Source organism: Oncorhynchus mykiss, chromosome 19 (assembly GCF_013265735.2).
Source record: "Oncorhynchus mykiss isolate Arlee chromosome 19, USDA_OmykA_1.1, whole genome shotgun sequence".
NCBI lineage: Eukaryota > Metazoa > Chordata > Actinopteri > Salmoniformes > Salmonidae > Oncorhynchus > Oncorhynchus mykiss.
The window spans coordinates 22,228,076-22,250,999 of record NC_048583.1 but is presented as its reverse complement, the minus strand read 5'-3'; the positions used below and the strand labels follow the sequence as shown (position 1 = coordinate 22,250,999).

Below are 22,924 nucleotides of genomic sequence, written 5' to 3'. Positions count from 1 at the left end.
TTAAAGGCACTGTAGTTTTTTCTAGGTTTTCACTCTCAAAATCACACTTTTTATTTTTTAAGTCCACAACAATGCTTAAACCATATCAGGAGACCATTTTTGGATCTATAATATAATAATCTATAAAAACCTATTTTTTTGGAGGGTGCAGTTGCCCTTTAATTCAACTGAACACTGAGCAACTGATAATTTGGCTAGTGGTGTTTCTGTATTGGAGGCCTATAACAATGTTAGGAGCTGATGGTGGACTATAGGAAAAGGAGGGCCGAACAGGCCCCCATTAACATCGATGGGGCTGTAGTGGAGCGGGTCGAGAGTTTCAAGTTCCTTGGTGTCCACATCACCTACTAACTTTCATGGCCCAAACACACCAAGGCAGCTGTGTAGAGGTCAAGAGACTGAAAAAGATTTGGCATGGGTCCCCAGATCCTCAAAAGGTTCTATAGCTGCACCATCGAGAGCATTCAGACCAGTTGCATCACCGTCTGGTATGGCAACTGCTCGGCATCTGACCATAATGCGCTACAGAGGGTAGTGCGTATGGCCCAGTATATCACTGGGGCCAAGCTTTTTTTTTTTTTAAAAGACTCGTCACCCAAGTCATAGACTGTTCTCTCTGCCACCACACGGCAAGCAGTACTGGAGTGCCAAGTTCCCCTCTGTTTTTACACTGTTGCTACTCGCTGTTTATTATCTATGCATAGTCACCTTACAAATTACCTCAACTAACCTGTACCCCCGCACATTGACTCGGTACCGGTACCCCCTGTATATAGCCTCGCTATTGTTATGTAATTTTTTTGTGTTACTTTTGACTTTATTATATTTTTTGACTTTAGTTAATTTAGTAAATATTTTCTTAACTCTTATTTCTAGAACTGCATTGTTGGTTAAGTAAGCCTTTCACAGTAAGGTTTACACCTGTACACCTGTATTCGATGCATGTGACAAATAAAATTTGATTTGAATGTAGACCCAGTCTGTGGCAGCTTGCCCGTTAGGGAATTAGGGCTGCGCCCCTCTTTTGATTGCCTCCCCCGCACCCCCAAAAAACTGGTGATTAAAAAAAAGTTATATTTTTCAATAAAAATAGTGTATTATATAATTCATAGATTATGTTTTAAATTCTCATAAAAGTGTGGTAAATGTTCAAAACAAGCTGTTGAGCTACTCTGCACCTCAGTGACTGCCAGCAGCAGCAGCTTCGCCTCTGTGGGCGCATAGACTGTGCGAGCATTGCTTGGATTGTTTTGCCAGCTATTTGCTATGATGGGGAACTACCCCGGATTGTATTACAAAGCACCGGGTGTATCACAAAGCATGATCAATTAGCCAGCTACAGTAATTTTCAGAAACAGTTTGATGTTTTTGTCAAATTAACCAGTTATCTACCTATAAAAAGCAGCTAGCTAGCTAGCTCCCATGCCAATTTCAAGTCTTTCTAAACTAATATGAAAGTTAACTGGCTAGCGAATCATGCTTTGTGACATTGTTAGCTATTAGTTACATAATGTGTTTTCACTAATTGCATCTGCATGCTTTTTGCATTCTCCCTGGTGCACTTCTTCGTTGGTGAGCTGGCTGTTCGTTCTAAATAGTACAATCTAATCGGTTCAAAAAAAGCGGCAGCATGTGCAGCAGTGGTCATTCGGTTTCTGACATACAAAAGTGAAATAGGTATATTTATACTGTTGTTCAAATGCACAGATCACTTCATACAGTATATATTTTCTAAGAAAATAACGGTAGTTAAACTTTGCATCATGTTTCTGTCATGCTGCTTTGTTGACAACTACCTTGCGCCACGGATATTCAGCCAATAAGCAGGCCGCCGCTGCCCACAGTTTGTGAAACAAATGCCCTCCCGATTGATACAAATCAACATGATATCATTCTGCCTTGAAGTATCAAAAACATATATAAAAAAAGAAAGATTTAATTAACATTTTTTATTTGGCCTTACTGCTATACAAACGCATTGAATAACAGATTCCCCAAATGGAACAACAGACCCCCCAAAAAATCTAAAGGAAGTTTGTTCTGAAGTGTCTGTCCTATATCTGAGAGACGTTTTTTATTAAATGTTTACATGTATTTTATACCTTATTTTTGGCACTAAACAGTCTCCATATATACAGTTGAAGTCGGAAGTTTACATACACGTTAGCCAAATACATTTAAACTCAGTTTCACAATTCCTGACATTTAATCCAAGTAAAAATTCCCTGTTTTAGGTCATTTAGGGTCACCACTTTATTTTAAGAATGTGAAATGTCAGAATAATAGTAGAAAGAATAATTTATTTAAGCTTTTATTTCTTTCATCACATTCCCAGTGGGTCAGGAGTTTACAGATACAACTATTTTCTTTCTCATCAATTTACACACAATACACCATAATGACAAAGCAAAAACAGGTTTTTAGAAATGTTTTCAAATGTATTAAATAAAACACTCAAGTACCTTATTTACACAAGTATTCAGACCTTTTGCTATGAGACTCAAAATTGAGCTCAGGTGCATCCTGTTTCCATTGATCATCCTTGAGATGTTTCTACAACTTGACTGGAGTCCACCTGTGTTAAATTCAATTAACTGGACATGATTTGGAAAGGCACATATCTGTCTATTTAAAGGTCCCAGAGTTGACAGTGCATGTCAGAGAAAAAAAACAAGCCATGAGGTCGAAAGAATTGTCCGTAGAGGTCCGAGACAGGATTGTGTCGAGGCACAGATCTGGGGAAGGCTCTGCAGCACTCCAACAATCAAGCCTTTATGGTCGAGTCGCCCAACGGAAGTCACTCCTCTGTAAAAAGGCACATGACAGCCCGCTAAAGTACTAGGACCATGAGAAACAAGATTCTCTGGTCTGATGAAACCAAGATTGAAATCTTTGGCCTGAATGCCAAGCATCACGTCTGAAGGAAACCTGGCACCATCGCTACAATGAAGAATGGTGGTGGCAGCATCATGCTGTTGGGATGATTTTCAGCAGCAGGCCCTGGGAGACTAGTCAGGATCGATTGAAAGATGAACAGAGCAAAGTACAGAGATCCTTGATGAAAACCTGTTCCAGAGCGCTCAGGACCTCAGACTGGGGGCAAAGACCCTAAGCACACAGCCAATCAACGCAGGAGTGGCTTTGGGACAAGTCTCTGAATGTCCTTGAGTGGCCCAGCCAGAGCCCGGACTTGAATGCGATCGAACATCTCTGGAGAGACCTGAAAATAGCTGTGCAGTGACGCTCCCCATCCAACCTGACAGAGCTTGAGAGGATCTGCAGAGAAGAATGGGAGAAACTCCCCAAATACAGGTGTGCCAAACTTGTAGCGTCATACCCAAAAAGACTCATCTGTAACCGCTGCCAATGGTGCTTCAACAAACTACTGAGTAAAAGGTCTGAATACTTATGTAAATGTGATATTTCAGTATTTTATTTTTTATAAATTAGCAAAAACTGTTTTTGCTTTGTTATTATGGGGTATTGTGTGTAGATTGATGAGGGAATGATCATTTTTTTAAAAAATCAATTTTAGAAAGAGGCAAAACAGAGGCAAAACGTAACAAAATGTGGAAAAAGTCAAGGGTTCTGAATACTTTCAGAAGGCACTGTACCTGCGTATAGCCCTCACTACACCACTGGGTGCACCAGTAAATTATTAATCTTATCACACAGAAAGACAGTTCTGAAAAGATAACTGCTCTTACGTATTCTTGGGTGAAATCTATGAGATTCTGCAGGTCAATGTCATCCCGGTACGCCCGGATGTTGTTGTTGATGAAGAAGTTGAGCTGGTCCTTGATCCAGTCCTTGAAGACGAAGGCCAAGACTCCAGCTGTCAATTCCAGGAAGAAGATGATCCCCAGGAACACGGAGAACTGGAACAGAGCAATGTTGGCCAACACTTAATATGGGATACCCAGCCAGAAAAATTGGCTCAAATTACTTATGATCAGGTGGTATACTGTTTTGCGATAGGACGTTTTGCAAATGTATTTTTTATTATTTTCTATTTAAAAATATTTGTGGCCCATCCCCCCTCTTCGGAGGACAAAAATAACATTATTTTTTTTGTTACATGTACATTCTACACAGGTTTACGTATATGGCACTTTTTTCACACTAGTTACATAGCAATAATATAGTTATTTGATATATAGTTGAAGTCGAAAGTTTACATACACCTTAGCCAAATACATTTAAACTCAGTTTTTCACAATTCCTGACATTTAATCCTAGTAACAATTCCCTGTCTTAGGTCAGTTAGGATCACCACTTTATTTTAAGAATTTGAAATGTCCGAATAATAGTAGAGAGAATGATATATTTCAATTTTTATTTATTTCATCACATTCCCAGTGGGTCAGAAGTTTACATACACTCAATTAGTATTTGGTAGCATTGCCTTTAAAAAATGTTTAACTTGAGTCAAACGAGTCGGGTAGCCTTCCACAATAAGTTGGGTGAATTTTGGCCCATTCCTTCTGACAGAGCTGGTGTAACTGAGTCAGGTTTGTAGGCTTCCGTGCTCGCACACGCTTTTTCAGTTCTGCCCACAAATTATCTATGGGATTGAGGTCAGGGCTTTGTGATGGCCACTCCAATAACTTGACTTTGTTGTCCTTAAGCCATTTTGCCACAACTTTGGAAGTATGCTTGGGGTCATTGTCCATTTGGAAGATCCATTTGTGATCAAGCTTTAACTTCCTGACTGATGTCTTGAAATGTTGCTTCAATATATCCACAATTTTCCTCTCTCATGATGCCATCTATTTTGTGAAGTGCACCAGTCCTTCCTGCAGCGAAGCACCCTCACAACATGATGCTGCCACTCCCGTGTTCGCGGTTGGGATGGTGATCTTCGGCTTGCAATATCTCCACCCTTTTCCTCCAAACATAACAATGGTCATTATGGCCAAACAGTTATATTTTTGTTTCATCAGACCAGAGGACATTTCTCTAAAAAGTACGATCTTTGTCCCCATAGTCTGGATTTTTTATGGCGGTTTTGGAGCAGTGGCTTCTTCCTTGCTGAGCGGCCTTTCAGTTATGTCGATATAGGACTCGTTTTACTGTGGATATAGATAATTTTGTACCTGTTTCCTCCAGCATCTTCACAAGATCCTTTGCTGTTGCTCTGGGATTGATTTGCACTTTTCGCACCAAAGTACGTTAGTCTCTAAGAGACAGAACGTGTCTCCATCCTGAGCGGTATGACGGCTGCATGGTCCCATGGTGTTTATACGTGCATACTATTGTTTGTACAGATGAACGTGGTACCTTCAGGCATTTGGAAATTGCTCCCAAAGATGAACCAAACTTGTGGAGGTCTACAAAAAAATATATATCTGAGGTCTTGGGCTGATTTCTTTAGATTTTCCCATGATGTCAAGTAAAGAGGCACTGAGTTTGAAAGTAGGCCTTGAAATACATTCACTGGTACACCTCCAATTGACTCAAATTATGTAAATTAGCCTATCAGAAGCTTCTAAAGCCATGACATAATTTTCTGGAATTTTCAAGCTGTTTAAAGGCACAGTCAACTTAGTGTGTGCAAACTTCTGACCTACTGGAATTGTGATACAGTGAATTATACGTGAAATAATCTGTCTGTAAACAATTGCTGGAAAGATTACTTGTGTCATGCACAAAGTAGATGTCCTAATCGACTTGCCAAAACTATAGTTTGTTAATTAACAAGAAATTTGTGGAGTGGTTGAAAAACGAGTTTCAATGACTCCAACCTCAGTGTATGTAAACTTCCGACTTCAACTGTACATTATATCTGGATAGATAGTACTTAAACACATTCGGTAAACATTAAATATCGTGTTTTCAGTCATAACTATTATAGAATATGAGCTTTTAAACCCACCCCACAGCCCATCCCACCTATCTCCGTAAACCACCCCTTTATGATTTCCATGTGCCATATATTTTTCAACTCTGCTGTTTCACATAAATTCTGAACCTTTCTAAATCGCATAGTATCTACAGATTGTAAGTTAAATATGAATATTTCTAATAAAAGTATTATATTGTTGACTGATTTCAATATGGCTTTCCAAATCTCCAAACAGTGCTAAACATCTTTTTAGCAACCAGAAAAACATGTCCTTTAACTGGTTGTTATCTGACTTGGATATGTCATCGTGAAAAAAATGATGTGATTTCTACAACCAGCAAAACAGTTTACAGCCAGGACATGAAGTCATTATTTAGCATTCCAAATGTTTCCCACTGGATCAAAGCATATCACAGTATATGAAACATGAACAAACGCTACATATTTGTAGATAAAGCAAATTAACTTTAAAAAAACTGAACTAATCAACACTGCCAGCCAAATATATTATGCAAACACATTAGTAATCACTTGTTGTTTTCAAGCGTTCTACTTTCAGCTACCCCCTCCATCACCCAGTTCAAGAGAGAGAATGAATCCATTCTGGACCTCTAACAATTCATTGCCAATCCATTCAACATTCCATTGACATTTTATAATAGAGCTCTTCTAAGATGTTGACTTGGTTTATAAGACTCAATATAAAGCTTTTTGTCATAAACCTAAAAAAAACCCTTTCCTCTACACTCTTTGAAAAAATACTTCCGAAAGGGTTCTTCGGCTGTCCCCATAGGATAAACATTTTTAGTTTCAGGTAGAAGCCTTTTGAGTTCCATGTAAAGATCCTCTGTGGAAAGGGTTCTTCTACCTGTAACCAAAAAGGGTTCTTCAAAGGGTTCTCCTATGGGAACAGCCGAATAACCCTTTTAGGTTCTAGATAACACCCTTTTTCTAAGAGTGTACCTCATTTCTATCAAAGGCCCACAAATCCCCAGGGGGAAAAATGTTTCTGGTTGTTAAACTGGTTTTATGGTTGAGAAGTCATCATATAACCAGATTACAACCAAATGGTCTCTGTTACCCAAGGTCTCTTTCATGACGACATCAAGAAGTCATGGGACAGAGGTCATATTTTGGTTGATATTACAACCTGATAAAGACATTATTTTCTGGATGTTAAAAAGATGTGAACAAAACGCCCTTATACTGACATAACCATGACTTCATAAAATACATCACAATGTAATAAAGAAGTCATTAAGACATAATTGTGAGCAAAAAACACACACTTGCTCTGTAAAGCTGTGGTTTAGTACACACATTGGAGTGGCCCTATAATTGCTTGGTAGGGTAGGGTCAAGTATTGACAGGGGGATGAAAAATATTTCCAATGTTATGTCATATCAATGTAAAATATAATGCTCTCGAATAACAAGGAGAACATACAAACTTGAGAAGGAAAGAGTTCTCCCTCAGTGCTCCGATACAACCAGCAAAGCCAAGGATAAACATAACTCCTCCCACCACCAGGAAGAGCCAGACGGGGTCAAAGCCCCCCAGATCTGTGATGGATGAGATGTTGGAGAGCACACCCTGGGGGGGGGGAGAGAGAGAGGGGGGGGGGGGGGGGGATCACTAGATATAATAGTCAATAAGTTGTGTTTTTTTTATTCATAGTCAATCATGTCAACTGTTTTATAGAGTTTGAAACACAAAGCTTGAGCAATGGAGACCTTATTGGACATACTAAAATGATTCCACTCTAGGACTCTCATGACAAAGACACAAGCATACAGTATATTGTACAAGGGCTCACACATGCACGCACGCACAAATACACGCCCGGATATGTACACGCACACACATATATGCATGCACATACACACCGCCTTCATGACAGCTTAGAAATATAAGCCAAAATAGGAGCAAACACAATGAAGAAATTGGGATCCCTAAAAAATACAAATGAACCTGTGAATGTGTCCAATCCATTCAGGAGTCATTGTGAAGTCATGCTTCCCACTGGAAAACTCCAGATGGGTGGAACACTATTTAACATGGGTCAGTCTCGTCATAGACTTAGAAACCTGTGATCTATTAATATGACATATGATACTTCTTTATTGGTAGAACAGAAGTAATAAATAACACTAGGATCTCTTCAGTAACACTTTACTTAAAGCCTGCAAGCATAATGCTTTCTAACTTGTTATAAGCATGTATATGAGCCTTTATAATGTCTTATAAACAGGCTTATAATGTCGAAAGTCTATGTATGAACATTTCAACTAACTCAAATTGGCTGGTATGTAGTGTGGATCACTATTAAATAATTATAAGACATTATGCTCAAAAAGTCTTACAATGCATTATAAGTGCATCATAATGCACTATTCCTGCAGACACTTGAAAGTGTTACAAATTCTTTGAGCAGTCAGCTAGCAGATCTTTTTTCCGCCTTTATTTAACCAGGTAGGCTAGTTGAGAACAAGTTCTCATTTACAACTACGACCTGGCCAAGATAAAGCATAACAGTGTGAACAGACAACAACACAGAGTTACACATGGAGGAAACAATAAACAAGTCAATAACACAGTAGAAAAAAGAAAAAAAAAAGAGTCTATATACATTGTGTGCAAAAGGCATGAGGAGGTAGGCGAATAATTACAATTTAGCAGAATAACACTGGAGTGATAAATGATCAGATGGTCATGTGTAGGTAGAGATACTGGTGTGCAAAAGAGCAGAAAAGTAAATAAATAAAAACAGTATGGGGATGAGGTAGGTAAATTGGGTGGGCTATTTACCGATGGACTATGTACAGCTGCAGCGATCGGTTAGCTGCTCAGATAGCAGATGTTTAAAGTTGGTGAGGGAGATAAAAGTCTCCAACTTCAGCGATTTTTGCAATTCGTTCCAGTCACAGGCAGCAGAGAACTGGAAGGAAAGGTGGCCAAATAAGGTGTTGGCTTTAGGGATGATCAGTGAGATACACCTGCTGGAGCGCGTGCTACGGATGGGTGTTGCCATCGTGACCAGTGAACTGAGATAAGGCGGAGATTTACCTAGCATGGACTTGTAGATGACTTGGAGACAGTGGGTCTGTCGACGAATATGTAGCGAGGGCCAGCCGACTAGAGCATACCGGTCGCAGTGGTGGGTGGTATAAGGTGCTTTAGTAACAAAACGGATGGCACTGTGATAAACTGCATCCAGTTTGCTGAGTAGAGTATTGGAAGCAATTTTGTAAATGACATCGCCGAAGTCGAGGATCGGTAGGATAGTCAGTTTTACTAGGGTAAGTTTGTGAAGCGAAGGAGGCTTTGTTGCGAAATAGAAAGCCTATTCTAGATTTGATTTTGGATTGGAGATGTTTGATATGAGTCTGGAAGGAGAGTTTACAGTCTAGCCAGACACCTAGGTACTTATAGATGTCCACATATTCTAGGTCGGAACCATCCAGGGTGGTGATAATAGTCGGGCGTGAACAGTTGAAAAGCATGCATTTGGTTTTACTAGCATTTAAGAGCAGTTGGAGGCCACGGAAGGAGTGTTGTATGGCATTGAAGCTCGTTTGGAGGTTAGATAGCACAGTGTCCAAGGAAGGGCCAGAAGTATACAGAATGGTGTCGTCTGCGTAGAGGTGGATCAGGGAATCGCACGCAGCAAGAGCAACATCATTGATATATACAGAGAAAAGAGTCGGCCCGAGAATTGAACCCTGTGGCACCCCATAGAGACTGCCAGAGGACCAGACAACATGCCCTCCGATTTGACACACTGAACTCTGTCTGCAAAGTAGTTGGTGAACCAGGCAAGGCAGTCATTAGAAAAACCGAGGCTACTGAGTCTGCCGATAAGAATATGGTGATTGACTTAGTCGAAAGCCTTGGCCAGGTCGATGAAGACGGCTGCACAGTACTGTCTTTTATCGATGGCGGTTATGATATCGTTTAGTACCTTGAGCTTGGCTGAGGTGCACCCGTGACCGGCTCGGAAACAAGATTGCACAGCGGAGAAGGTACAGTGGGATTCGAGATGGTCAGTGATCTGTTTGTTGACTTGGCTTTCGAAGACCTTAGATAGGCAAGGCAGGATGGATATAGGTCTGTAACAGTTTGGGTCCAGGGTGTCTCCCCCTTTGAAGAGGGGGATGACCGCGGCAGCTTTCCAGTCCTTGGAGATTTCAGATGATAGGAAAGAGAGGTTGAACAGGCTGGTAATAGGGGTTGTGACAATGGCGGCGGATAGTTTCAGAAATAGAGGGTGCAGATTGTCAAGCCCAGCTGATTTGTACCGGTCCAGGTTTTGCAGCTCTTTCAGAACATCTGCTATCTGGATTTGGGTAAAGGAGAAGCTGGGGAGGCTTGGGCGATTAGCTGCGGGGGGGGGGGGGGGGGGGGGCGGAGCTGTTGGTCGAGGTTGGAGTGACCAGGAGGAAGGCATGGCCAGCCGTTGAGAAATGCTTATTGAAGTTTTCGATTATCATGGATTTATCGGTGGTGACCGTGATACCTAAACTCAGTGCAGTGGGCAGCTGGGAGGAGGTGCTCTTGTTCTCCATGGACTTTACAGTGTCCCAGAACTTTTTGGAGTTAGAGCTACAGGATGCAAATTTCTGCTTGAAAAAGCTGGCCTTTGCTTTCCTGACTGACTGTGTGTATTGGTTCCTGACTTCCCTGAACAGTTGCATATCCCGGGTACTATTCGATGCTATTGCAGTCCGCCACAGGATGTTTTTGTGCTGGTTGAGGACTGTCAGGTCTGGAGTGAACCAGGGGCTATATCTGTTCTTAGTTCTGCATTTTTTGAACGGAGCATGCTTATCTAAGATGGTAAGGAAGTTACTTTTAAAGAATGACCAGGCATCCTCAATTGACGGGATCAATATCCTTCCAGGATACCCGGGCCAGGTCGATTAAAAAGGCCTGCTCGCAGAAGTGTTTTAGGGAGCGTTTGACAGTGATTAGGGGTGGTCGTTTGACTGCGGACCCATAGCGGATACAGGCAATGAGGCAGTGATCGCTGAGATCCTGATTGAAGACAGCAGAGGTGTATTTGGAGAGCCAGTTGGTCAGGATAACGTCTATGAGGGTGCCCTTGTTCACAGATTTAGGGTTGTACCTGGTGGGTTCCTTGATGATTTGTGTGAGATTAAGGGCATCTAGCTTAGATTGTAGGACTGCCGGGGTGTTAAGCATATCCCAGTTTAGGTCACCTAGCAGAACAAACTCTGAAGCTAGATAGGGGGCGATCAATTCACAAATGGTGTCCAGGGCACAGCTGGGAGCTGAGGGGGGTTGGCAGCAGGCGGCAACAGTGAGAGACTTATTTCTGGAGAGATTAATTTTTAAAATTAGAAGTTCGAACTGTTGGGGTATGGACCTGGAAAGTATGACATTACTTTGCAGGCTATCTCTGCAGTAGACTGCAACTCCCTTTGGCAGTCCTATCTTGACGGAAAATGTTATAGTTGGGTATGGAAATCTCAGAATTTCTGGTGACCTTCCTAAGCCAGGATTCAGACATGGCAAGGACATCAGGGTTGGCAGAGTGTTCTAAAGCAGTGAGTAAAACAAACTTAGGGAGGAGGCTTCTGATGTTGACATGCATGAAACCAAGGCTTTTTCGATCACAGAAGTCAACAAATGAGGGTGCCTGGGGACATGCAGGGCCTGGGTTTACCTCCACATCACCCGCGGAACAGAGGAGGAGTAGGATAAGGGTGCGGCTAAAGGCTATCAAAACTGGTCGCCTAGAGCGTTGGGGACAAAAGGAGCAGATTTCTGGGCGTGGTAGAATATATTCAGGGCATAATGCGCAGACAGGGGTATGGTGGGGTGTGGGTACAGCGGAGGTAAGCCCAGGCACTGGGTGATGATTAGAGAGGTTGTATCTCTGGACCTGCTGGTTGTAATGGGTGAGATCACCGCAAGTGTGGGAGGTGGGACTAAGGAGGTATCAGAGGTATGAAGAGTGGAACTAGGGGCTCCATTGTAAACTAAAACAATGGTAACTAACCTGAACAACAGCATACAAGGCATATTGACATTTGAGAGAGACATACAGCGAGGCATAAAGTAATCGCAGGTGTTGATTGGGAGAGCTAGATAAAACAACAGGTGAGACAACAACAGCTAATCAGCTAACACAACAACAGCAGGTAAAATGGAGATGACTAGGCAGAGGGTCGGATTAACTACACACAGAGCCTGAGTTCGCGACTGGGGCCGACAGATAAAAAATAAATAAACAATTAGTTATCTAATGATACAGGACACCCAGGGATCTCAGCTGGACTCACCTTCTCGCTCCATGCCCAAAGCCCTATGCCAAGGAACGCCACTCCAAGTAACTGTGAACAGACAGACAAGTATTTTTGATATGAGTTATTAATATAAAACTAAAAACATGCTCTCTGGCTTATCGACTGAGTTGTGGTTAAGGAAAATTATTCCAACATTAAATTAACCATCAAGATATGAGAAATGTACTGAATGTTGTTGAGGTTAACATCAACCAATTATTTCTCAAATGTAGGAGGATTTGTGCAATTCTCCAGACAGGAATTTAGAACTGCCATAACTCTATGGAGTGGGACTAACATGCAAAATTGTGTAACCCTGAAATAATGTGAACAAAAATATTAAAGAACAACAGCCTCCTGCATTTCCATCAATGCATACTACCAACACCCCTAAAAGCTATTGATGAGGGAAAACAGATCTTAGACCAGGCTCGACTAGGCCTGGACTAATTCTGGACTAAAGAACACTCTAAGGGCCAGTTTCCTTGAAACAGATTAAGCCTAGTGCTGGACTAAAAACCATGTTCAAATTGAGATTGTCCATTGAAAATGATTCTTAGTCAAAGAGGCATATATTCAGGAAACTGGCTCAGAATCTCCAAATAGAAAGCGCTTTTTAGTCCAGGACTATGCTTAATTGTGTCCAGTGAACCTGCCTATAGGTTTTATTTCAATGGATCTACATCCTTACAGCAGAAGTCAAACATAAGTGAATTAATATAGGGCACATCCATCTGTAACAAATAGATTTGCCTCACAGTGTATTAGAGTGCTGTAGTGTACGTTTAACCTGAAGTTCACATCATCTGTCAGGTTATGCTGTACAAGATGTGAGGATCTACAGTACATGAAAATAAATAATTAGCCCAAAATGATTTGTATTATTTTTGAAAAGACAAGGATTCCGTCAGTAGTCTACTGAATGCAGAATCTAACCTATCAATCAGCACGGGAACATCTTACAATGGCAACAAATGGTAGGCACTGTGTCAACAGATATCACAGACCATACTGTACGATTCAAACAATCAATCCGATGTATAATGGTTCACTTCAGAAGACATAGTCGAAACACGTCGCATGCACCATATCTGCATTTGCTTTCTGGTCTTTTTGGAGTGTATTGATGGTAAAAATGATATAATGTGTTACAACGTCAATACATTTGTATTTACATGTATACTCTTATCTCTTTAGATATACTGTAGATGTAATTCATGCCCCCTTATCCTTTAGTGCCACTCAACCTATTGTCACTTGGCAATCATGAATTTTGGGTCCCACATTACATTGTCCCTTAGGATAGATTTGAATAGAATAGATACACTATTGTCCATTTCATAAGAAACTGAAATTTGTATACTGTATATTTCAACCTGCCCCCATATACTGTATATATACACACATGTTGAGAGGTGCAGTGTCAGCCACAGAGCTGGAGAGCAGTTTAAGTGTAAATGGCTAGCTCAGATGCACAAATGCAGTTGATGGTACCTGCCAGTATACTTCTGTAATATTTGTGTTATGGAGAAAAGACCAGGCAGGAGACGGGAGTACAGTTAGTTTTCGTTTAGTCAAAACCCCTCGTGCTCTACAGTTCGCGGCACCCCAGTGCACATGTGCATTTCCTATTAGGTGTAGTAACGTAACACTGCCGTAATGCATTACTGCTTAGTAACAGCACAGTAACTAATATATAAACAGATGTAGATCCCAGATACTACACTCCTCCCCCATAGTGTTTAACTCCCAGAGAACAAGGTAAATATGTTAGGTAACTACTAATGCAATATCTGAACAATGCATTCTTAAACATTTTTCAACTACTGGGTTGAAGCAGACTTTTCAGAGCCCAGCACAAATCCAGGGGATTATTCTGCTCCGAAGATGGAGTTTGTGTCCTAATAACTAACCCAGGTGATGTCCTTTTTCTTTCCTATTATCTAGGACATATTAAAGTGTTTGTTTTACTGTCCGTTACCTCCTTAACCAGCTCAACTCACAGATCAAGCTTTTGATGTGCCCTTCGCTGTCAAATAGGATATCTCCGCTCCTCCTGGGCTTCCTGTGGTGGGCCAGGTTCGGGTGGAAGGTCAGGCTCTGTCTCTCCCGTACGTCCACAGTCAGGAGAATAGTCCTGGGGGTTGTTATTGTTCTTGTTCTCTCGGCATGTCTCTGCTGGAGCGTTGGACCGTAGCAGATGATCCACATGAACGTTGAACTGGCGATGACCAATTTGGACTTGGTAAGTCAAAGGTCCTCTGCGTTGCAAGATCACACCTGAGTTCCACAGGCGCTTTGGGTGTCTGAAATCACGTACCATCACCCTCTCTTCCTCTTTGAACTGAACCTCGAGTCTAGTCCAGGCCTTCTTAAAGGTTTGCACGGCTCTCTCCGCTGCTCCGTTTGATGCCGGATGGTAAGGTGGTGACAGGATGTGCCTTACTCCATTGTTCTTGAGAAACATTTCAAAATCGTTTGATGTGAAAGGAGGGCCATTGTCCGATACGAGCTCCTTGACTAGTCCAAAGGATGCAAACAGGTGTCTGAGAAGATTGATGGTCTTCTCAGCTGTGGTCAGTTGAGTAGGGAACACTTCCATCCACTTGGAATGGACATCAACGACAACAAGGAAATGTTGCTTGTCAATTTCGGCGTAATCCACATGGATGCGTTCCCAAGGTGTAGCAGCCCAGGACCATGGATGAAGAGGCGCAGCAGCAGGCTTGTTGCGAACAGCTTCACAAGGTGAGCAGTGGCCTACATGCTGTTGAATGTCCTGATCCAGTCCAGGCCACCACAGATAACTGCGAGCGAGTGCTTTCATTCGAGTGATCCCTGGATGTCCATCATGCAGGTCAGATAGCAGTCTCCTCTGGAATTTGTGAGGTACCACCACCCTTGATCCCCACAGAACACACCCTTGATCAGTGGACAACTGGTCTTTCTTGTCGATGAATGGACGAAGGTTATCGTCATTTACGAAGGTTGGCTAACCGCCTAATGTTAAGTCCAAGACTTTGGAAAGCACTGGGTCTTTCCTTGTTTCCTCTGCTATGTCAGAAGCAGATATGGGCAGTTCATCAATGAGAGAGATCTGGAAGACTGCTCTATCATCTTCACTGTCGGAGTCACTATTGCATGGTAGTCTTGATAGTGCATCGGCATTTGCGTGATCACTGGATCGTCTGTACTCAATCTCGTAGTCGTAGGCTAACAATATCAGAGCCCAACGTTGCATTCGAAGTGCAGCAAGGGTTGGTATAGCTGATTTTGGTCCAAGGATGGCCAACAGAGGCTTGTGATCTGTCAGCAGTTGGAACTTCCTTCCGTAGAGGTATTTGTGAAACTTCTTCACTCCGAATATTATGCTCAGTGCTTCCTTCTCAATTTGAGCATAATTTTTCTCACTTGGTGACAGAGTCCGTGATGCAAATGCAATAGGGTGTTCTTCACCTGACGGTAGAACATGTGAGATGATGGCTCCTACTCCGTATGGAGATGCATCACACGCAAGTCTCAGCTTCATCTCTGTGTTGTAGTGGGCAAGCCACTTGCTCTTTAGCAGATGCTGTTTGCAAGTCTTGAATGCTTCTTCGCATTGTGGGGACCAATTCCACTTTGTATCGGCCTGCAGCAGTTCTTAAAGCGGATGCAACAATGTGGACAAGTTTGCCACAAACTTTCCGTAGTAGTTCAGGAGCCCCAAAAATGAGATATTTGTGGGTGCTGGTGCGTTTACGATTGCTTCCACCTTGCTGTTGGTTGGGTGCAGGCCTTGTGCATCAATCTTGTATCTGAGATACTCCACTGAGTCCTGGAGGAACTCACACTTGCTGCGTTTCATTCTCACTCCGTATTTCTCCAGTCTTGACATCACTTTGTCCAGCACTACAAGGTGCTCTGCAATGTTTGGTGCTGACACGAGGATGTCGTCCATGAAGCACACAACATTGTCTATACCGTCCAAGATCTGATCCATTGTGTGTTGGAATATCGCTGGAGCTGTCGAGATTCCATAGGCCAAGCGATTGAATCTGAATAGCCCCTTGTGTGTATTGATGGTCAGATACTGTTCTGACTCCGGATCCAGATTCAGTTGCTGATAAGCGAATGCCAGGTCCAGCTTACTGAAAACCTTCCCACCAGCTAGAGTGGCAAACAGATCTTCAGCGTTTGGTAGTGGATATTCCTCTGGTAGTATGCAGCGATTTACTGTGACCTTGTAGTCACCGCACATTCTGACGGTCTTGTCTTTCTTTGGGACTACAACAATCGGAGCGGCCCAGTCGCTCCTCGCTACTTTCGTGATTATGTTATTCTTCTGTAGGCGGTCCAGTTCCTTCTCTACTGCTTCCTTAAGAGCATAGGGAACTGGACGTGGTTTGTGAAAGGTAGGCTTGGTTCCTTCTTGCACTCTGACTTTTGCTGTGAAGTCTTGTATTTCACCGTAGCCATCTTTGAAAAGTTCTTTGTGCTTCTCCAGCATGTTAGTGAGTGTAGCCTGACTCACTGGTTTGTCATTTCTCAGACTGAAGATTTCTCCCCAGTTCAACTTGATCTTTTGTAGCCAGTTTCTGCCTAGCAAGGCTGATTTTTCTCCTTTAACAATGACAAGCGGTAGCGTCCACTCCTTCCCCTCATACCGGACTGGTACCTGGATCTGCCCTAACACAGGAATAGTGTCACCAGTGTATGAAGAAAGGCAGATGGACGCGGGCTGTAGAGGGCACTCTTTCAGTTTTTCTTTGTAGAGTCTCTCTGGAACCAGAGATACAGACGCTCCGGTGTCCAGCTGCATTTTAACCTGTTTTCCCGCTAACTCCATATTGAGATAGATTCCATCTTTTAGTTGTTGAGCTGTGTACACTGTGAACAGTTCCACTACTGTTTCAGTTGTACCTTCCTCGTCTTGTGCTGCGTCTGACACTTTGTGCGCTCTTGCTGTGCGTTTTGAGGCCTTACACACTCTCTGTAAATGTCCAACCTTTCCACAATTGTGGCACTTTTCATTTTGGAATCGACATTCACTGTGCTGATGATTATCTCCCCCACATCTGTAGCAAATTGGCTTAGACCTTTGAGATGTGGGCTGCTTTGTTCTTGTGTAACCTTGAGGACGGGACTGAAAAAAGTGTGACTTTTGTGAGCTTTTTCCACCACGTGCATCACTGACCTTGTGAACACCTTTCTGACGTTCTGCATGTCCCGATAGCTCAATAGTATCCCTGTGGGCAAGCTCGAGTCCAAGTGCTATATCACAGGCTTTCTTAAAGGTCAGGTCCTTCTCTGACAGGAGCCTTCTGTGATATGCTTCACCTGTGAGACCACATACAAACTTGTCTCGGAGAGCATCATCAAGAAATCGTGCAAACTCACATGTACTTGCCAGCCTTTACAAAGCAAGGATGTAGTCAGCCACGGTTTCCCCTTGACTCTGGTGACGTTGGTAAAATCTGAAATGTTCTGCAATGAGAATTGGCTTATGCTTGAAATACCTTGAAAGAGTTTCAGTCAGTTCTGCATAGTTCAACTCCACTGCTTTCATTGGTTCAACGAGACCTTTCAGCAATCCATAGTCAGTTGGACCCAAAACACTGAGAAATACGTCTGCTTTCTTTTCATCTTTGATTTCATTTGCAGCCAGCCAACGCTCAAAACGCTCCAAATAGGAATCAAAATCCTCTTTTGTAGCATCAAACTCTGGTACTCAACCAATGATTACCATTTTCACAGTTAATTGCTCAGTTTCCTTATATTCCTTAATTTTCTGAATTTTCATCTAATTCTTCACTTCAGAAGTTTCTGCAATTACTTAATTCACTGCACTCATTTGTAATAATGTACACACCGTGTTACGTTCCTTCTTCCTTTTTCTTCTTGCCAATATTTCTCCACTGAGATCGCCTAATTTCAATGGGTTCAATGAGACCGTTTTTTTATTTAACCACCAGAGGGCAGTGTCGCTATTCTGGACTCCAATAGTCTTGCTACTTGGCAGCTCCTGAATACTGTACTAGCAGTGCTAGCAGTGCTTATACTTCTCTACTGGCGAAAAAAAATTAAAAATAACTGACGAATTACATAATTATTTTGAGTTTCATTACTCACGCAACATTCTTCCCTTCAAACAATGTCCGTTTATGTAGTTTAATCACCTCGTTGCCACTGTAATATTTGTGTTGTGGAGAAATGACCAGGCAGGAGACGGGAGGGGAGTACAGTTAGTTTTCGTTTAGTCAAAACCCCTCGTGCTCTACAGTTCGCGGCACCCCAGTGCGCATGTGCATTTCCTATTAGGTGTAGTAACGTAACACTGACGTAATGCATTACTGCTTAGTAACAGCACAGTAACTAATATAAACAGATGTAGATCCCAGATACTACAACTTCCAGTTCAGTTGCCACTTTTTTGCTTGAACCAGCAATATTCCAGTTACTGGTCCATCTAGGCAACCTGCCGCCATGGTAGGCAGGCACAATGAAATTACTGTAGAGAAAAATATGAATATGATAGAGTATTGTGACAGTAGACTACTTAGGCTACAACTTGAGTAATTACATGTTAACATTACATTTGAAATTTTGCATGCTGCAAACATGTACGTTAAAAACGTTGCGCTGTAGCCGACCTGCCAGTTTATTAGGTACACCCATCTAGTACTGGGTTGGACCCCCGTTGCCTCCAGATCAGCCAGAATTCTTCTGGGCATGGATTCTACAAGTCGGAAACATTCCACAGAGATGTTGGTCCGTGCTGACACGATGGCATCATGCAGTTGCTGCAGATTGGACAGCGGTACACCACCACCAATAATATCTTTATCTCTGTGACAGTAAGTTCTTCAGAGTGTCCAACTACTAACGTATTCATCCTCCACAGCCTGTGCCGTTGATACCAGGCAGGATGGGTCCATGGAATTATGTTACTTACACCAAATCCTGACTCTGCCATCAGCATGACGCAACAGAAACCACGACTCATAGGACCATGCAATGTTTTTCCCACTCCTCAATTGTCCAGTGTTGGTGATGGCGTGCCCAACTTTCTCACTACCAAATAAGGGACAAAATGTGGCGTGCCAGTGCACAGTGCCACGGCGGTGTGGGTATGGTGTTGTGTGAATGAATATACAGTGTATATCATATTCTTATTCAATTGGAAAGGCAAAGCATTTTTATATTCCATTTACTTTAGCTTTACTAAAACTGTATCATTATGTAAACTTATGTGAATAAACCTCAAAATAAATGATCAAAGAAATCACAATTTGGACCTTTACAGCTATTTTCTTTTAACAATTCAAATGCAAAACAGGAAGAAAGGGCATGTGTCACTCACCAAGTCTACTTTTTCTATGGATATTTGTTGCTGCTCTTGACTGATTCAAGCAGTCCTTTGTCCCTTTGCATAGCCAGAGAGAAGTCATTACATGACAAGTCACAGTTCACAGATATTTGAAGTTCATTTTTGATCAGCTCTGTCAAAGAGCCTCTCACCTGTTTCTTGAGTCTGACCATTTAATGGTCATCAGAGAAAAAAATCCTCTCTACAAAGGCATTTGAGCCTGGCACACTGAGACAATCCTGAACATGTTGATCAAGTTGCCTTTCCCTAGGTTTTGGAAAACTGCCACCCACTTCTCACTGGTGGATGTTCTGGTATCCTGTCTGGCTTTCTGTATTTCCTCCCAGCTAGCACAAAACTCTTCAGAGTTGGTCCATACTGACTGTCTCTGTCATTTTGAGGGCAACCACCACCTGCTCCAGGTCAGTGAAGGAGAGCTCCTCATAGAGGACGATTGGTTTCAGTTTCACCATTACATGTTCTGGTGAGAAATCAAACCACTTGTCAATGTATGTAATGACAGTGTCATAGAACTTCCCGTTGCTGCTTGGAACTTTGTGCTGACAGTTGTTTGTCCATCAGCTGCTTGGTCTGTGATCCAAAAAAACAAAACTGTCCTGTTTCCGCTGAAGCATCTTCATTTTGAACTTTTAGACTTCCTCGTAAACATCTGATGCAGAGCGTTGATTCCTCCAGGTTTTTTATGAGTTGGTCAAAAACACACCCCACGTTGTGGAGAAAGCACAGATAAATCTCAGCAGCTTCATACTCATATTGCTAGCACCGATATTGCTAGCACCTTTAGCTAGCGTGGCCTTCTTGTGCATTTCTGTGGCTGCATGCTGAGTTAGGTCATTCTCCCCTCCATGGCCAATTGAGAATACAAGACGGAATAACGCGGGCTAAACCCACCTCTTTTTTGCTTCCCATTGTTTGTTGTAGCTGCAGTAGCTGTAGCTACAGCTTTTATTTTTTGCAGGTTTATCCATATTTCCTTGATATGCCACACCGACCGAACAACAACAGACATTACTTTGCAGGAATTGCCGCGTTTACGCTATACTGTGATTGGATGAATATAGGACAAACCAATTTCGCCCAGTATAAACGACATCCTGGCTAATACGAGACAGTTGGCAACCCTAATTCATTGTTATATGATGTAAACTGCTTTAGCTTGCATTTAATTTAAGGAATGCCATGAGCAGTAGGACCTACAGATTTAATGACCAAAAAAATATCAGTATGACGTAATCACATATGGATACTTATAATGACAACGAGCAGCAGGGGGAAAGCTGTCTGTATAGGTCCGGACCCCGCGTTTATCAAAATAAACCATAATTATACTATTTCAGTTCAACATTGCTGCACCTACCATCGATTCGGCTATTATTGGAGTCCCGTACGTTAGTCTCCTGATAAAGCCCCTATTCAACGTTAATAACGGTCGACCAATAACCTAATGTGCACTGCATTCAGATTTCAATTCGTTCAATTATCTTATTTATTGCATCCCTTGATGTAAGACATAAAAAACATTCATGACACAAATTCCTTGCCCATTTGCCCCCATATATGAAACGCAGGCCAAGGTTAAAAAGCATTTCAATATGATGTAGGCTAGTCTACAAAGCCATTATAGACACTGAAAACGTGATTTAGCACACTTACTTACCCAAAATATTATATTGAATCCAAATATGAAATATTTGATACAGCAACTGACTTCATGAGCCTTGAAATGCTTTCCGGACATCATTTGGCTCGTATTTACAAATGTCGCCCACCAGAATAGGGTTAAATCATATCCAATCTGGTTTGCTTTCGACAGATCGTTTCGTAAAACCCACAGTTAACGGTTCAACCAGTAGAAATGCTCTGACAATTGTTCAACATATTGCTTCCTCTTTGACATGCGTAGGGTCACAAACTATCTGCTTCAAAACAAATACAGAAGGTCGTATCCTAAATATATTTTTCCACCATACAGTATATAAACCGGACCAAATTAAAACCTTTCGTCATTCGAGTCTAGTCCATGATCTAGACATGGCTGTTATTTGATAGACGTGTCCGCCGACCAACGAGAGTTATATATATATATATATATATATATATATATGCTACGTTCAAAACAACCGGGAACTCGGAAATCTACAACTGCCGACTTCAGTGCGTCATAAACACTGGGAAAATCGATTTGAACGGTCATCCAACTCTGAATTCCTTTTTCTCGAGTTCCGACTTTCCGACCTGAAATTCACTGAGGTCATGATTTTACCTCGTATTTTCCCGAGTTCCCAGTTATTTTGAACAAGGCAATAGATCTATACCAAATATGTTTATAACTAACCCAAGATAGATCACAGCCTGTCGTTTCCAGTGGGAACAAATTAGTCATAGTTGGCAGAACAATTAGGAGGGGGGCAGAGCCAAGCACCATCTAGCGAGATCCTATTGGCGCGTTCTAGCAGTATTTGCATATTTACGTAAGAGAACGCCTACTCTGTGAAGTGCGCGTATGCAAAACTAGATTCGCCCTAGCACTCCTTCTAATCAACGCTTCTTTTTTTCCCCTTTTTCCTGGACTAAATTAGTTTAATTGTTTAGAAACTATGTAATCTGGACAATTGTCAAATTGTTGTTTGGGGACATGTGTGTGTGTGCGTGTGAATGGGGGGAATTGTAAATTTATGCTCGGATTTTATCCCCAGATTTTGTGTTAAACACTATACAACAAAGCTTTCTTAGTGTCCTACAAGCTTTCTCTGCCCTTAACCTTGTTCTGAACACCTCCAATGTGGTTTGGTAAGAAGAATGCCCTCTGATTACTACCTCTGAGGTTTTAGAGCTTGAGGTAGTCACCTCATACAAGTATTTGAGAGTATGGCTAGATAGTACACTGTCCTTCTTTCAGCACATATCAAAGCTGCAGATTAAAGTTAAATCTAGACTTGGTTTCCTTTATCGTAATCGCTCCTCTTTCACCCCAGCTGCCAAACTAATCTTGATTCAGATGGCCATCCTACCCATTAATCGCTCCTCTTTCACCCCAGCTGCCAAACTAACCCATCCTACCCATGCTAGATTACGGAGACATAATTTATAGATCGGCAGGTAAGTGTGCTCTCGAGCAGCTAGATGTTCTTTATATGTACTGAGAGAAGGACAGTATACCACCTAGCCATACTCCCAAGTACTTGTATGAGGTGACTACCTCAAGCTCTAAACCCTCAGAGGTAGTAATCACACCTGTGGGGAGAGGGACATTCTTCTTACCAAACCACATGGCCTTTGTTTTGGAGGTGTTCAGAACAAGGTTAAGGGTAGAGAAAGCTTGTAGGACACTAAGAAAGCTTTGTTGTGGAGCATTCAACACACAATCTGGCTAGGGGCCAGCTGAGTATAAGACTATATCAT

General features: G+C 42.0%; 1 protein-coding gene across 2 annotated transcripts in view; it reads right to left on the bottom strand.

Moving 5' to 3' along the window:
• Nucleotides 1-21,584, bottom strand: part of LOC110497504 (tetraspanin-5) — a 36,107-nt gene extending 14,523 nt beyond the window's left edge. The window contains exons 1-4 of one of the 2 annotated variants that reach the window (XM_021573638.2): nt 21,180-21,581; nt 12,151-12,201; nt 7,292-7,438; nt 3,708-3,878 (exon numbers count right to left, since the gene is read on the bottom strand). In XM_021573638.2, coding sequence (XP_021429313.1) covers nt 3,708-3,878; nt 7,292-7,438; nt 12,151-12,201; nt 21,180-21,263 — 453 coding nt within the window. In that variant the 5' untranslated portion in view covers nt 21,264-21,581. Of the gene's footprint in view, nt 1-3,707; nt 3,879-7,291; nt 7,439-12,150; nt 12,202-21,179 lie in introns of both variants that reach the window. The other variant, XM_021573639.2, reaches the window with a different exon arrangement.
• Between the last annotated feature and the right edge of the window lie 1,340 nt (nt 21,585-22,924).